Below are 15,864 nucleotides of genomic sequence, written 5' to 3'. Positions count from 1 at the left end.
GGCAACCGACGGTGCCCATGGTGCTCTGTGGTCGTGTCCTGCGGCATCTGACCATGTCCCCTGTGCCCACAGTGGTGACTGTGCCCGTAGAGCTCATAGCACTTAATTTTATTTATTTAGTTATTTAAAATCTTTTCTATACCGTTGTTGAGCTAGATGCCGTCACAACGGTTCACAATAAGGCACATAAATTAATGTTGCTAAATGTATTAAATTATATCAACTAAACAGGTGCCATCAATATATGGTAACATAGTTTCATAATAAATACTAATTGGTGGTTGTGATAAATCACGTCTTTCTTATCCATATCAGCTGTAAGAATGAATTAATAATTATATCTTATCCTTTGGTATTGAAACTAAAATATAAATTAAAATACACACATATTGAATAAGGTGATGTGTGTGGGTGTTCTACTGACTGCATCCTACATTTCCCTTGATTCTACTCTCCATTCTCTTTGTGATATGCTTGCTTAAATAGCCATGTTTTAAAACTTTTTCTGAATGTTTTGATGTCCCTTTGCAATCTGATTTCTAAAGGCATGGTGTTCCTGCTAAGGATAGAGCCCTTTCCCTTACTTGGGTTAGTCTTGCTGTTTTGACTGAAGGGATGTGAATCGTTTTTTGACGATTTAAAAAAATTGTCAGATAGTTTTTAAATTGTCAAAAATCGTTAGAGTCGCAATACAATAGAAATTCCCCCAATTTATCGATTTATCGTGAAAAATCGTAAATCGGGGGAGGGCGGGAAAACTGGCACACCAAAACAATCCCTAAACCCACCCCGACCCTTTAAAACGAATCCCCCACCCTCCCGAACCCCCCCAAAATGTTTTAAATTACCTGGTGGTCCAGTGGGGGGGTCCCGGCGCAATCTCCCGCTCTCGGGCCATCGGCGCCATTTTGGCTGCCACTAAAAAAATGGCGCCGATGGCCCGATTAAAAAAAAATCCCACCCGACCCTTTAAATTGACCCCCTTAGCCTCCCCCACCCTCCCGACCCCCCCCCCAAAAACCTTTTAAAATTACCTGGTGGTCCAGTGGGGGCACGGGGAGTGATCTCCCACTCTTGGGCCATCGGCTGCCACTAATAAAAATGGCGCCGATGGCCCTTTGCCCTTACCATGTGACAGGGTATCCGTGCCATTGGCCGGCCCCTGTCACAGTTTTAAAATGGTTTTTGGGGGTTCGGGAGGGTGGGGGAGGGTTTTTTTGTTATTGGATTGGGCGCAGCCGATAACAAAAAAAAAATCGAGCCGGACGATAAAAATTTTAAGATTTTGAATCGGAACCGGAACCGATCAGATTCCGGTTCTGATTCACATCTCTAGTTAGTAGTGCTTAGTTTGCTGGTCTCAGGTTCCTGTGAGGGATGTGTACGCGAAGGGCTGTGTTCAGCCATTCTGCTTTTTCATTATGTATTAATTTATGTATGGTGCATATTGTTTTTTATTGTATTCTTTGCTCAATGGATAGCCAGTGTAGTTCAGCTAGGATTTCGGTGATATGGTCTCTTTTACTTTTACCAGTCAGAATTCTTGCAGCCGTGTTTTGCAGTATCTGGAGTGGTCTTATCGTGGTGTATGGTAAACCCAGTAGAAGGGTATTACAATAGTCAGTGCTTGCAAAAATTAAAGCTTGTAACACTGATCGGAAGTTGGTAGGCGATGGTAGTGGTTTTAGTCTTCTAAGAGTCATAAGTTTGGTGCATCCTTCCCTTACTTTTAAAGATATATGTTGTTTCATACTTAGTTTCGTATCAATTATCACTCCAAGGTTTCATACTTTCTCAGCTAATTCTATTTTTTGGTTGTTTTTGAGTGTGATTGGGTTTTGAATGCTCTCTATGTTTTTACGTTCTAAATGTAGGAATTCTGTTTTTTCTATATTAATAACTAATTCAATTTGGTTTAGTAGCTGTTTGATGATATCTAGATACATGTTGGCTATGTTTAATGTTTTTTTCAATTGTGTCATCGATGGGAAGTATTAATTGAATATCATCAGCGTATATGAAATGTGAGATGCCCAGACCAGCTAGCAGGTGACAATGGCAGCACGTATATGTTGAATAGTGTGGCACTCACCAACAATGGATCACATCAAGGGTACCATACGATGCTGCACCAAAGGCTTAGATGGTGCTTGACTGAATTTTGATTGGTTCGACGGTATATAGCACCATTCCTAGTGCCACAGGGACCCGTGGACCTCAAAGGCCTGGTGGCATCGACCGAGACCCTGGTGCCTGAAGGTATCGATGAACTGGCGGTACCAAGGATGCTAGGGGTGCCTGCAGGCAGAGGCTCTGCAGCCTTGACATGCCCTGACATGTCCAGAAGAACCAATGACTGCCAGCACCATCAACTGTTTCCCTCAGCTCACCTATCCATCTGAGCTCGATGGTGTCCCTCGCTAATGGCTATAGCTGACAATAGCCTCTCTAGTGCTCATTAACACCAATGGGGCACGAATCCAGGCAGGGCCTTCGATGCCCCTGATCCCAGTGACTCTGGGCCCCCGAGATCATCAGCATCCATGGTGCCTGATAGCCATAGGCCAGTGATGGGACAGCAAAATACCCCTTGGTGCCGTTGGGACACTGCCAAGAAGCTTTGAGGGTACCAGACCACTGCACCTGGATGCCTCGGCGTACCAAAGTACTTTGAGTATATGACGACCCTGGTGCTTGATCCATTCAAGGCCAAAATCCCTGTAGCTTGAGGGCTTCAGTGGCACTCGAGGGCTCTGAAGAGCCCCAGTGGTCGACATCCTCAGGGCCAACCAGGGCACTCAATGGTGATCCTAGAACCTCATTGGACTTGCTCGACATTGTTAAGAGCAGCAATGAAAGGCACTGGTGGCCAAAAAGCCTGATGGCTTCCATGTTAACCCCGCACCTTGATAGCTTCGAGGGCATCGATGGTATAGGGGCATCTCCACACTACAATGGCATCAAGGTCATGCACCACGATGGACCCGACGGCGGCCGCAGCATCGAGGCCACGCATCAAGGGCTGCCGAGGCAGAGGCCACCACCTCGATGGCTTTGAGGGTTGCCCCAACATCAAAGCCACATATCTTGATGGCATCAAGGGTGGCCACTCAAGCACTGAGGGCATCGATGGTACCAAGAGCATCGATGGCACCGATAGCATTGACATCGAGGGCAGCTCCAATGGCTTCGAGGGGGACCATGGCGTTTGATGGCAGACCTGGTCCCCGACATTAAAGGTTGTTGTCGTTACTCTGCCACATTGAGGCCTAAGGCACTCGATGACTCCAGTGCATAGAGACACCACATTACGGCATAGAGGGCGGTCACACACCCTGATGGCATCGAGGGCACCCGGCAACTCAACGACGTGGTCCTGACATCGATGCGTCAGATCAATGGTGCGCTGGTCATAAATGCACACGTGCAACCGTTACTGGGCATGGCACCCTCTCTCACAAGGAGACTGCTCTGCCATCACCGGCAAGCAGGAGGGGAGATTACATCATCCAGGGCTCCTGTCTGTGGAGACTAGTTCCTTTGAATGTGGGGAGGATGAGCTCTCACCACCACAGGAACAGTGTGGTCCTTGATCTCTGCACTGTCTGAACCTCCATTGATGCTGATTAATCGGTGAAACAACATTGAATCATGCCCGGGTAGAACTCAGGTGAGTCTCCAAGTTCAGCGGCCTACATGGATCACCCACGGACTGCATTCAGTCCATGGGTGATCCTACCAGCACTTGACAAAAGTACAAAAACAGACAGAGCAAGGAGAGGACACAGTATTTTTTTTTTTTTAAATAAGGGATAGAAATAGGCTCTGCCAGACTGCACAGCAATTAAGGCCCATCATGCAGCTGGCAGACAGAGGAATGAAGAAAAAAAGGAAAAGATATAAAACTATCATAAGGTAGAGGGGAAAAAACCCAGCTGCAGCTCTAGAAAAAAATCACTTACAAAAACTGTGAGGAGAGAGCAAAGCTGAATACCATGAGACACACGGCTTCTGCGACCACACGGCTCCACGGAAAAAAAAGAGACTGAGGGACTCTGCCTAGGGGGCAGGGTGATGACTACAGCTGCCCATGCTCAGTAGGGCATGTTTGAAAGTTCTAGATTCTTTGAGATCAAAGTTCCGTGCCAGGCTCTATCAGATGATGTCACCCCCATGTGCGAGGACCATCCTGCTTGTCCTCGGAAAACCAGCGTTCTCCCTAAATATTTACAGCCCTATCACAACTGATGACAAACAATATCCTCCTCCTCCTCCTTCATTTATCCATACTATCCTCTTAATTGTTTTTTCATTGTGTGTCTTGTCTGTCTGTCTTGATTAGAATGTAAGCTCTAAAGCAGGGGTTGGGAACCTATGGCTCACGAGCCAGATGTGGCTCTTTTGATGGCTGCATCTGGCTCGCAGACAAATCTTTAATAAAAATGTAAAAATCTAACAAAACCCCCCACGACCTCCAAAATTAATTTACTACAACACCCCACCCTCCTGAACCCCCAAGACCTGCCAAAAGTCCCTGGTGGTCCAGCGGGGGTCCAGGAGCGGTCCGGGAGCGATCTCCTGGACTTGGGCTGTCGACTGCCAGTAGTCAAAATGGCGCCGACGGCCCTTTGCCCTCACTATGTCACTGGGGTCGACCAATGGCGGCGGTAGCCCCTGTGACATAGTAAGGGCAAAGGGCCGTCAGCTGCCAGTAATCAAAATGGCGGATGGCCCCTTGCCCTTACTATGTCACAGGGGCTACCGCCGCCATTGGTTGACCCCAGTGACATAGTGAGGGCAAAGGGCCGTTGGCGCCATTTTGACTACTGGCAGCCGACAGCCCAAGTCCAAGAGATCACTCCCGGACCCCCACTGGACCACCAGGGACTTTTGGCAGGTCTTGGGGGGTCAGGAGGGTGGGGGGGTTTGTAGTAAATTAATATTGGAGGTCTTGGGGGGGGCATAAGGAGGGTGGGGGGTTTTGTTAGATTTTTACTTTTTTATTAAAGATTTGTCTGCGAGCCCTGGACCCCCGCTGGACCACCAGGGACTTTTGGCAGGTCTTGGGGGAGGTCAGGAGGGTGGGGGGTTGTAGTAAATTAATTTGGCAGGTCTTGGGGGGGCATCAGGAGAGTAGAGGGTTGTAGTAAATTAATTTGGCAGGTCTTGGGGGGCGTCAGGAGAGTAGGGGGTTGTAGTAAATTAATTTGGTAGGTCTTGAGGGTTTCAGGAGGGTGGGGGGTTGTAGTTTGTATGGCTCTCACAGAATTACATTTTAAAATATGTGGCATTCATGGCTCTCTCAGCCAAAAAGGTTCCCGACCCCTGCTCTAAAGAGTAGGGATTGTCCAGTATATGCCACTGAAAAGCACTGCATGCATCAGGTTTATATAAACAAATCATAATAATAATTTTAAAAACCCTAACCCTCAGCTGATCCAATCCTAATGAGAGGAGGGAGTGAGATTTAGTTCAGTCACGATTATAAAAACTCAACCAAATTTACAGGCCTATCCTGTAAAGTGCGGCCGCGTTTACCCTGCTCCTAAGCCGCTTCTAACTCACGTTCCGGCCGCGTTAGCCCTTCCTGCGATCCCGAATCCCCTTTAACCTACTCCTACCGCGTCCTAAATTCCCCGGGCAACCCCTTCCGCCTGCGGCATGTATATTGCATGCAAACGAGCGAATTAGCTCGATATTGCATGCAAACGAGCCAATTAGCTATTCCCCTAGCATCCCGTAACCCGCGCCCCGACTATCGCTACCTTTCCCTGCCGTTTTGTCGCGCGTTTAACCTGCAAATTTACCGCCTACCCTGACCCAGGCGGTAGAGGCATGGGTAAGGGTAGGTGGCAAGCTTTCCCCCAGCCCCCGCTCACCTGCCCCGGCCGCGATCATGGGTGCCGGTCTCCGTGGCAGCCCCAGTCCTCTCCCCTACTCCCGAAGCCAAAAAAAAAGCAAAAAAAACGTTGCAGCCCCCCTCCGATGTCCGGACTGGGCTGCCACGGAGACTGCAACGGCGAAACGACTTTTCAGTGTCCCCCCTCCTCTCGGAGCAGGGCGCGAAAAGCCGCCTTGCTCTGGGAGGAGGGGGGACACTGAAAAGTCGTTTCGCCGTTTTCTTCCCTTCCGCCGCTGTCTTCTGGCTTCGCCGGTGTCCGGGCTGGGGGGAAAGCTTCGCCGCTGTCAGTGTCCCCCCTCCTCCCAGAGCAAGGCGGCTTTTCGCGCCCTGCTCCGAGTGGAGGGGGGACACTGAAAAGTCGTTTCGCCGTTGCTTCTGCGCTGTCGCCGCCGTTGCTTCCTGGTATCTGTCATTTCAAATGACATTTGAAATGACAGATACCAGCGTGGCGTGAAGCCTTAGGCCCGCGCACCCAGGATCCTGTATAGGCGCTCTATCCAGTATCCTGGGTTGCGCGGGCCTAAGGCTTTTCGGACGCGGCTTACATTTACATATAATTAGGCTTCAGGATCGAGCGGTAGGTGAGCTGCACTGTGCGGGCGGTAACCGCGGGTGCCGTAGGCACTAACGCAGCTCTTCCTACCGCTCGGTACTGGATAGGCCTGTAAATAAATTGCAATAAGACAATATCTAAACTTGGTAAGAACAAACAAGCACAGTCAGCAAGTCGCCCTGACCTACAGGACACTTCACCCACAGAAAGTTGCCTCCTTAAAGGGGCAGCATAAATAGAATAGCCGTGTAGACAGCCTGACTACCTTGCTGTTTGCAACCTGCCTCTTATCATTGAAGGCCCTGTTTAATGCAGATACTCACGTTGGTGGGTAAGGAGTGCAGCTGCATGTCCAGGACAGGTATGCAGTAGAACTGTAAGTTTGCCTTTAGTGTTAGCAGTGGCCGCCTTGCTTCACTTTTCCTATGACCAAACACAAACAAAAGGCCTGATTCTCAAAGGCTTTCCTCACATTGTGTCTCTATGGGAAAAAAGTTTAGTGAATCAGGACAAAACTGAACAGATTTGAATTCCTGGTTTACAATGAGATGTGTATCATTTTTATATATCGTATCAGTTCGTATTTTGTTTTTCCCAGGGTTAACTTCGTTTTTTCCATGTTTCAGGGTTTGTTTGTTTTTTTCGTATTTCACTAATTTTGTGTTAGTGTGCACTAACATGAAATTCAAATTTTTCCCGCGTTTTGGTGAATTATTATTCGCTTCGGGGCACTTCCGAAACAGGACGAATTAGACAATTTTGTTGAAATTATCTAATTCATCTAAAACGAATGGACATCTCTAGTAATAATCCTCCTGGAATCTTTACTTTTTTTTTTCAGATGGACTAGTTCTTTACATTTCAGCATGGAAACCAAGATTTGCTAAATCCTGGGAAGTTTCAGGTTGGTTTCTATTCCCAGTGGCTTCAGGAAGCCCACCTCACAAGTGTGCCATTTCTGGCCACTGAAGCTATGGCCAGCAATTGACAAACTGGTAAAATGTGTCTTAAATTCTAACGATGCAAACATAGGGGGCAATTTTAATACTGCCCCCGCATATCTGCAGTTTACAAATACTTTTTACCTGTGGATGTTGCACTAATTTCCAAAGTGAAAGTACACATATGCTTTCATAAGAACATAAGAAAATGCCATACTGGGTCAGACCAAGGGTCCATCAAGCCCAGCATCCTGTTTCCAAAAGTGGCCAATCCAGGCCATATGAACCTGGCAAGTACCCAAAAACTAAGTCTATTCCATGTTACCATTGCTAATGTCAGTGGCTATTCTCTAAGTGGACTTAATAGCAGGTAATGGACTTCTCCTCCAAGAACTTATCCAAACCTTTTTTAAACACAGCTATACTAACTGCACTGACCACATCCTCTGGTAAAAAATTCCAGAGTGCATTGAGTAAAAAAGAACTTTCTCCGATTAGTTTTAAATGTGCCCCATGCTAACTTTATGGAGTGCCCCCTAGTCTTTCTACTATCCGAAAGAGTAAATAACCGATTCACATCTACCTGTTCTAGACCTCTCATGATTTTAAACACCTCTATCATATCCCCCCTCAGTTGTCTCTTCTCCAAGCGTGCCCAAGGAAAATTACACGCACTTATCTACACTTTCTAATGTGTTTGGGTAATTTTTCTGACTAAAAGTCTAAACATTATGTACATAGCTCCAAAACCTACTGCGAGTATGTGCTTGGTGGCACTACATGCATAATTTTATCCACAAAAAGGGTGGATAATTTTTTTAGAAGGCCATTTCTTTAGGTAAAGCACTGTTTTACATGTGGAAATTGCTTTGAAAATTATTCTCAAAGAGGTCAATATTCAAAAGAGTTTTGTCCTACTAACTTTTGAATTTAGCCAGACAAACCCCAGGTTTGAATTTCCCGTTCCACCAAGTGGTTAAAATTCAGCCAGGTAAGAAATAGTTGGTGCAGAGTGTTCAGGGGGCATGGCTTTAGTTTAGTCCTTTCATTGACAATGCTAGCTGAATAATCATTGCCCAAGTGCAGTGAATAGACACAAATGGCCTGTTAAAAAGCATTTACATGCTTAAAAATGTTTTACACGAGTAAATGCAATTTACCTGTGCAAGTCAGCTTTTGACAATTGCTACAAGATATGCTATTGAAATGCACTTTGGGGCAGATTTTAAGAGCCCTGCTCGCGTAAATCCGCCTGGATTTACGCGAGCAGGGCCTTGCGCGCCGGTGCGCGCAGAGCCCTGGGACTCACATAAGTCCCGGGGTTTTCGAGGGGGGCGTGTCGGGGCGGGGCCGAGCGGTGTGGCGTTTTGGGGGCGGGACGCGGTGTTTCGTGGGCGGGCCCGGGGAGTGGTTACGGCCCGGGGCAGTCCAGGGGCGTGGCCGCGCCCTCCAGAACCGCCCCCAGGTCGCGTCTCGGCGCGCTAGCGGCCCGCTGGCGTGCGGGGATTTACTTCTCCCCTCGGGGAGGCGTAAATCCCCCGACAAAGGTAGGGGGGGTTTAGATAGGGCCGGGGGGGTGGGTTAGATAGAGGAAGGGAGGGGAAGGTGAGGGGAGGGCGAAAGCGAGTTCCCTCCGAGGCCGCTCCGATTTCGGAGCGGCCTTGGAGGGAACGGAGGCAGGCTGTGCGGCTTGGCGCGCGCCGGCTACACGAAATCGGCAGCCTTGCACGCGCCGATCCAGGATTTTAGCGGCTACGCGCGTATCTACTAAAATCCAGCGTATTTTTGTTTGCGCCTGGAGCGTCAACAAAAGTACGCGAAGGCGCACTTTTTTAAAATCTACCCCTTTATGTGAAAATTGGTACAATAGTATGTTACATTTACACGAGTAACTCCTTTGAAAATTCACCTGTATGGAAGTAATTTCTGAAGTGCGTTTACATTGGTAAATCCCAATTTTAAGCATGTAAATGCTTTTGAAAATCAGGCTCGCAGGAGGTAATTTTCAAAGGAGTTACATGTGTAAATGTAACATATCATAGCAATTTTCAAAAGTCATTTAGGCATGTAAAATGCACTTACAATTAAATAACATATGGACAATTAAATGGCATATATTGCAGTAATTTTCAAAAGCCCTTTTACACAGGTAAAATGCATTTACACATGTAAAACCCTTTTTAAAATTATCCCCTAAGTGCTGGTAGCTGGTAGAGCTTTTGGCAGTTGGTATTCAGCAGAGTGGGAACAATCAACATCTACTCCTGCTCCTGCTCTGCTTTCCGGACATCTTTGGGGGTGAGGCAGTCAGGTTGAGGAGTGGGTGGGGAATATTGCTAACATTTTTTAAAGATACAAGATCACTGACGCTACTGCAAGAAAATTTAAAATTATATTGGGGGAAGGGTGGTAAGTGGAAGGAGGGTTTCTTGTCCATGTAACATTTTTTATTCACATTGGGGGGGGGGGGGGGGGGGGAGAGAACTGGATGCCACTAGTCTTTTGAAAATGTTCAGGAAAGCCAGCAAGCAGCAAAGCTACCCAGATAATTTTGTCCAAGTAACTTCAGTCAAGTATATTCTGACGGCTCCATTACTAGCTGAGCATCGGGGTCAAGTTAGCTGGGAAAACTTCAGAAGTTAATCTCCCTGTGTTAAATAAAGTTAAGCTTGGAACCTGACAGTGACTGTGAAGAGGAAGGACAGATAACACTTAATCCCCACTCAAGTGACAAGTACGAGGAAAGAGACCCTAAAGCCTGGCAGAAGCTCAGGAAACCCAGAATTAAAGAATCTCCCTAGAAACTACATTTCCCAGGTTCTCCAGTGCTAGCAAGGATGTCTGGGAGGCTCCGGGGGCGGGACTGATGGTGGGACCAACCCCATTAAGCCAGCAGTAGTCTAGGAGAGGGGAGGAAGGAAGGAGGATGGTTCCCCAAGTAGGAGGCAGCAGATCCAAAAGGCACTGAACCCATGCGGATGGAGGGGATAGAAAGCCTTGGAGATACTTCTGAATTAATGGCTACCTCAGCGTGACAAGCGAGAAGGTAAAAGGATTTCAGTGGGAGGTGAGGTAGTTGAAATCCTAGGCACTCGTTGTGCCTTGCTGCAGTGTGCTACTACAAGCTACTTGCAGTTATCAGATAACGGTTAATTGTTTGCCAAGAGATGCTTTGTGCCTTGCTCAAGTGAGTTACTGTAGGATAATTACAGCTGCAAGAGAACTGTGAATTACCGTAAGTGCTTTACTGAAAGAAGCTTTGTGCCTTACTCCAGTGTGCTATAAGGTGATTGCAGCTAACAGGGAACTGTTAATTTAAGGGATGGCCCAGAGAAGCTTGGTACCTCGCTCATGTGTACTGCACTAGGGGACTTAGAGTGAACAGAAAACTAACTTGTGATGGTACTAACGGAAACTTGTGCTCTATTCAACAGTTTACTTATAGAATTAAGAGTTTCCCGAGGAGAATGGAGTAGGATTGGACCTGCCAAATAACAAACCCCAAGGACATTTGTGGGATCCAGACTGCCAGCAGAGGGCATGTTTCCTGACAAGTGGTGTCAAGTTCGATCGGAGGTCCACACGACAGAAGCAAGCCTGGTACCTTTGTAACATGAAATTCATCATCAACTGAAGGTAAATGGTACCCATGCAAGAAGGTGGCAGGTGCAAAAGGGTTGCCAGACTGATGGGAATCCACAGAGGTGTTCTGTTTTGTCATTCTTCCAGGTAACAGGATGGCATCGGAAGAATCCCTCAAGTCAATGGCTAATCGGCTCCAGCAGCAGCAGGAGGACATGCATTGCCTGATACATCAAACCATTGCCCAGCACGTTCAACAGCAGCAACCCCTGTTACACCTGCTTGAAGAGCAGATCTATGTAACTGGACATATCATTAAATAATGCACAGATCAAGAGGGAAGTACTGCGCCGGCATGGGTAGAAGCCTTGGGGGCTGTGCACTTGGGCTCATTAAGATGAATGAGGGAAATGACCCTGAGAACTTCTTGGCAATATTTGTGGAGTGGAGGAGTAGCCAAGTGGTTAGAGTCCTGCTGTTGCTCCTTGTGACCTTGGGCAAGTCACTTTACCCTCCATTGCCTCAGGTATGAACTTAGACTGTAAGCCCTCTGGGGATAGGGAAATACCTACAGTACCTGAATGTAAACGGATGTGATATGTCAGGATATAAAATAAATATTTAAATAAAAATGTTTGTGTGGTAGTGATGCAATAGTCCATGCTGTTGTCCTCATGCCTCACAGAAGAGGCCCAGATGGCTAACAGGCCTCTAATTATGAATTTTCCATACTGGGTTAGAACAAGGGCCCATTAAACCCAGTATCCTGTTTGCAACAGCGGCCAAGCCAGGTCACAAGTACCTAGCAAGATCCCAAACAGTAAATACATCCCATGCTGCTATCACACAGTAATAAATAGTGGCTTTCTTAAGTCTACTTGGTTAATAACAGTTTATTGCTTCTCTACCAGGAATTTGTCCAAACCTTTTTTAAACCTAGCTACGCTAACTGCCTTAACCACATCCTGAATACCAGAGCTTAATTGTGCATTGAGTGAAAAAGAATGTTCTCTGATTTGTTTTGAATGTGCTACCCCACTAATTTCATGGAGGGCCCCCTAGACTTTGTATTTTCTGAAAGAGTAAACTGATTTACATTTACCCATTCTATTCCAATTATGATTTTATAAAGCTCTATTATATCCCACTAAGTCTCTTCTCGAAGCTGAACAGACCCAACCACTTTAGCCTTTCCTCGTAGGGGAGCTGTTCCATCCCCTTTATCATTTTGGTCGCCCTTCTCTATACCTTTTCCATATCTGTAACTTTATCTTTTTTGAGATGCGGTGACTAGAACTGCACACTGTACTCTAAGTGCAGCCTCACCATGGAGCAATACAGCAGCATTATGGCATTCACTATTGTATTCTCCAGTCCTTTCCTAATAATATCTAAAATCTTGTTTGCTTTTTTGATCACCATCGCACACTGAACCAAGGATTTCAAACTATTGTCCACTATGTCGCCCAGGTCCTTTTCCTGGGCGATAAAGTCTAATATGGAACCTAATATCGTGTAACTACAGTGTGGTTTACTTTTCCTCTTGTGCATCACTTTGCACTTGTCCACAATAAATTTCACGTGCCATTAAAATACTCTGTCTTCCAGTCTCACAAAATTCTCTTGCAATTTTTCACAATTCGTTTGTGATTTAACAACTCAGAATAATTTTGTATTGTCTGTAAATTTGATCACTTCACTCATTATTCCCCTGTTCCAGATCATTTATAAATATATTAAAAAGCACCGGTCCCAGTATAGATCCCTGAGGTACTCCACTGTTTACCCTTCTCCACTGAGAAAACTGACCATTTAGTCCTACTGTCTGCTTCCTATCTTTTAACTAGTTTGCAATCCACAATAGGACATTGCCTCCTATCCCATTACTTTAATTTTCTCAGGACTCTCTCATGGAGCACTTTGTCAAACACCTAAAAATCCAAATACAAAACATTCACTGGCTCACCATTATTCACATTTATTAACTCCCTTTAAAAAGTATAGCAGATTGGTGAGGCAAGATTTCTCATGTGTAAATCCATGCTGTCCTTGTCTCATTAAATCATATCTTTCTATATGTTCTGTGATTTTGCTCTTTAGAATAGTTTCCATGACTTTTTTATGGCACAGAAAACAGACTCACCGGTCTATAGTTTCCCGAATCACCCCTGGAGGCCTTTTTAAAGTTCGGGGTTACATTGGCCATCCTCCAGTATTCAGGCACTGCAGATGATCCCAATAATAGGTTACAAATTGCCAGTATCAGATTTGCAATTTCATTTTTTAGTTCTTTTACATCTGGTCCAGGTGATTTGCTAATCTTTAATTTGTCAATCCACCGATTCTTCCAGCTTCATAGTGATTTGTATCAGTTCTTGTGAATCATCACCATTGAAAATAGTTTCCGGTACAGATATAAAGTGTTGAAGCCATCTAGGACCATTTAGACCAAGAAGATATATAGACAGAGGTTTATGACTATAAGAATGGTGCCAGATGATAGGCCCAGAACGCTGGCACACCAGTTAAGAGACCTCGCCTATAGGTGGATGGAATCCGAAGGGATAACTGCAATAGATGTAGTGAAGATGGTGGTACACTTGTGCCCTGAGTTAGGAAGTGAGTGGCCCCTAGGGACTGTGGTTGCCCTCATGCAGCAATTTCTAGATGCAGAGAATACTTTAAAGGTGGAAAAAGGCAGTTATCAGGAAGTCAAGAGGCAGTGTTTGGCAGCCATTACAACACAGGAGAGTTACCTAGATCAGCGGCACCCTACCTCCCGTTTCCAGCAGACCATGCTCAAACCCAGAACTCCTGTTAGAGTCAGGAGAGAAAGTGTGGTGGGACACCCCATGAGGTGTTTTAGTTGTGAGTGGGTGGGCCATTTACAGAGAGAATGCCTGGAAAGTAACTTTCCTGTCGTGAGAGAGAGAGTGGAGAGTAGGAGGGGAAAGAAACGGGTAGAATAGGCCTGTATTTGGAGTCAGTCAGGATAAAGGGAGTCCTGGCTGTCTCTCTATTAGATACTGGGGCCAACCAGTCAATGATGTCTCTGGAGTACTAACAGGCACATAGACCAGGAACGAGAAAGCAGGAACAGGCTTCAACCCAGGAAAGACAGCCTTGGTAACATGTAGCCATGGCCACCTTAGATATTATTCTACAGAAGGGATAGAAGCTGAAATGGGGGCTGGAGCACTTCCCTTCAGGTGGCCCTAGTGCTAAGATTCCCTGTGAGGTAATATTAGGGCAGAACTGGCCAGATCTGGAACACTGTTTAGAGGTTGGGAACCTATGTCATATGAAACTCCAAGAAGCACGGGATCCCGTTTGAAGGAAATCCTTTCCTTCGAGGACGAGGATTTGTTCTTGGGGCAAGGTAGGGGGGCGAAAATCCTGAGCTAGGAGAAAGGAGGAAAAGAGGCAGAGAGAACAGGAAGGCACAGAAGCATGGTAGGTGTGAAGAGAGCTAATACAAGCCAATATGATAAGATATCCCAAGGTATGGGCAAGAGCAGGAGAAGAAAGACGCTATGAGAGGCCAGGGAACAATTCATAAAGAAAGATGGGCAGCTGATAAAGATGCTCCAGTGACGTCCCCCTTATTCAAGGCCAAGCCTGGCAGAAGCTCAGGAAACCCAGAATTAAAGAATCTCCCTAGAAACTACATTTCCCAGGTTCTCCAGTGCTAGCAAGGATTTCTGGGAGGCTCCTGGGGGTGGGACTGATGGTGGGACCAGCCCTATTAAACCAGCAGTAATCTAGGAGAGGGGAGGAAGGAAGGGGATGGTTCCCTGAGCAGGAGGCCAAAGACCCAGCAGACAATGAACCCATGGAAGCGGAGGGGTAGAAAGCCTTGGAGATACTCCTGACCTAATGAATATCTTAGATTGACAAGGATTAAAAGAATTTCAGTGGGAGGTGAGGGTGGTTGAAATCTTAGGCACTTATTTGTGCCTTGCTGTAGTGTGCTACTATAAGTTAATTGCAGCTACCAGAGAATTGTTAATTAATTGTTTGCCAAGAAAAGCTCTGTGCCTTGCCCTGTTACTGCAGGATAATTACAGCTGCAAGAGAACTGTTAATTAAGTGCTTTACTGAGAGAAGCTTTCAGGCAGGAGAGCCGGCGCTCTGTGTTGAGCTCCAGCTCTCGCGACGTGCATCCAGGCTCTTCTCCTGGGCGTGCGATTCTCAATTTAAATGAGGCCTTGAGCTAATAAGGAGGCGCTAGGGTCAATAACGCGTCCCTAGCGCCTCCTTATTAACGTTAGGGATGGCTGTCAGTGGGCTGAAAAACCGATGCTCAATTTTACTGGCGTCGGTTTTCGAACCCGCTGACAGCCATGAGTTCGGAAAACGGACACTGGCATAATTGAGCGTCCATTTTTTAACCCCCTGACTGGCAGGCAGATTTTATATTTATTTATTTATGTTTAATCTTTTTTTTTTTTATTATTATTATTTTTGGTTCCTCCGACATAACATCGCTAGGATATTAAGTCGGAGGGTGTACAGAAAAGCAGTATTTTCTGCTTTTCTGTACACTTTTTAGGGTAGCTTAGAACTTAACACCTGCCCTTGGGCAGGCCTTAATTTCTGAGAGTAAAATGTGTGGCTCGGCCGCACATTTTACTTTCAGTATTCCGGGCGACTTTTACTATAAGGGGTAATAGCCCTTTGCTACAAGGGGTAATAGCGCGTGGAAAACACGTGGCCAATCGTTCTGTAGCGGCCTGTTTGGGCCTTGCTCAAGTGTGCTACAACAGGGGACTTAGAGTGACCAGCAGACTAGTAACTTGTGATGGTACTAACGGAAACTTGTGATCCATTCAAGAAAGAGGATACCCATAGCTTTCCCATGTAGACTGGCGTGGGACTGGACCTGC

At 46.3% G+C, this 15,864-nt stretch overlaps 1 protein-coding gene and 1 long non-coding RNA gene across 2 annotated transcripts in view; one reads left to right on the top strand and one right to left on the bottom strand.

Annotated features, from left to right (window-relative positions):
* The window catches only part of PIK3R6 (phosphoinositide-3-kinase regulatory subunit 6), a 276,075-nt gene that overhangs the window by 71,854 nt on the left and 188,357 nt on the right, over nt 1-15,864 (bottom strand). The window contains 1 exon segment of the mRNA XM_029600333.1: nt 6,779-6,878. Within this exon segment, the coding sequence (XP_029456193.1) occupies nt 6,779-6,878 (100 nt within the window).
* On the top strand, nt 10,282-11,443 carry LOC115090812. The gene is made up of 3 exons (XR_003856514.1): nt 10,282-10,442; nt 10,831-11,032; nt 11,126-11,443. It is a non-coding gene; the product is annotated as an uncharacterized LOC115090812 (long non-coding RNA).

Source organism: Rhinatrema bivittatum, chromosome 4 (genome assembly GCF_901001135.1).
Source record: "Rhinatrema bivittatum chromosome 4, aRhiBiv1.1, whole genome shotgun sequence".
Taxonomy (NCBI): Eukaryota; Metazoa; Chordata; class Amphibia; order Gymnophiona; family Rhinatrematidae; genus Rhinatrema; species Rhinatrema bivittatum.
This window is presented reverse-complemented; position numbering and strand designations above follow the sequence as displayed.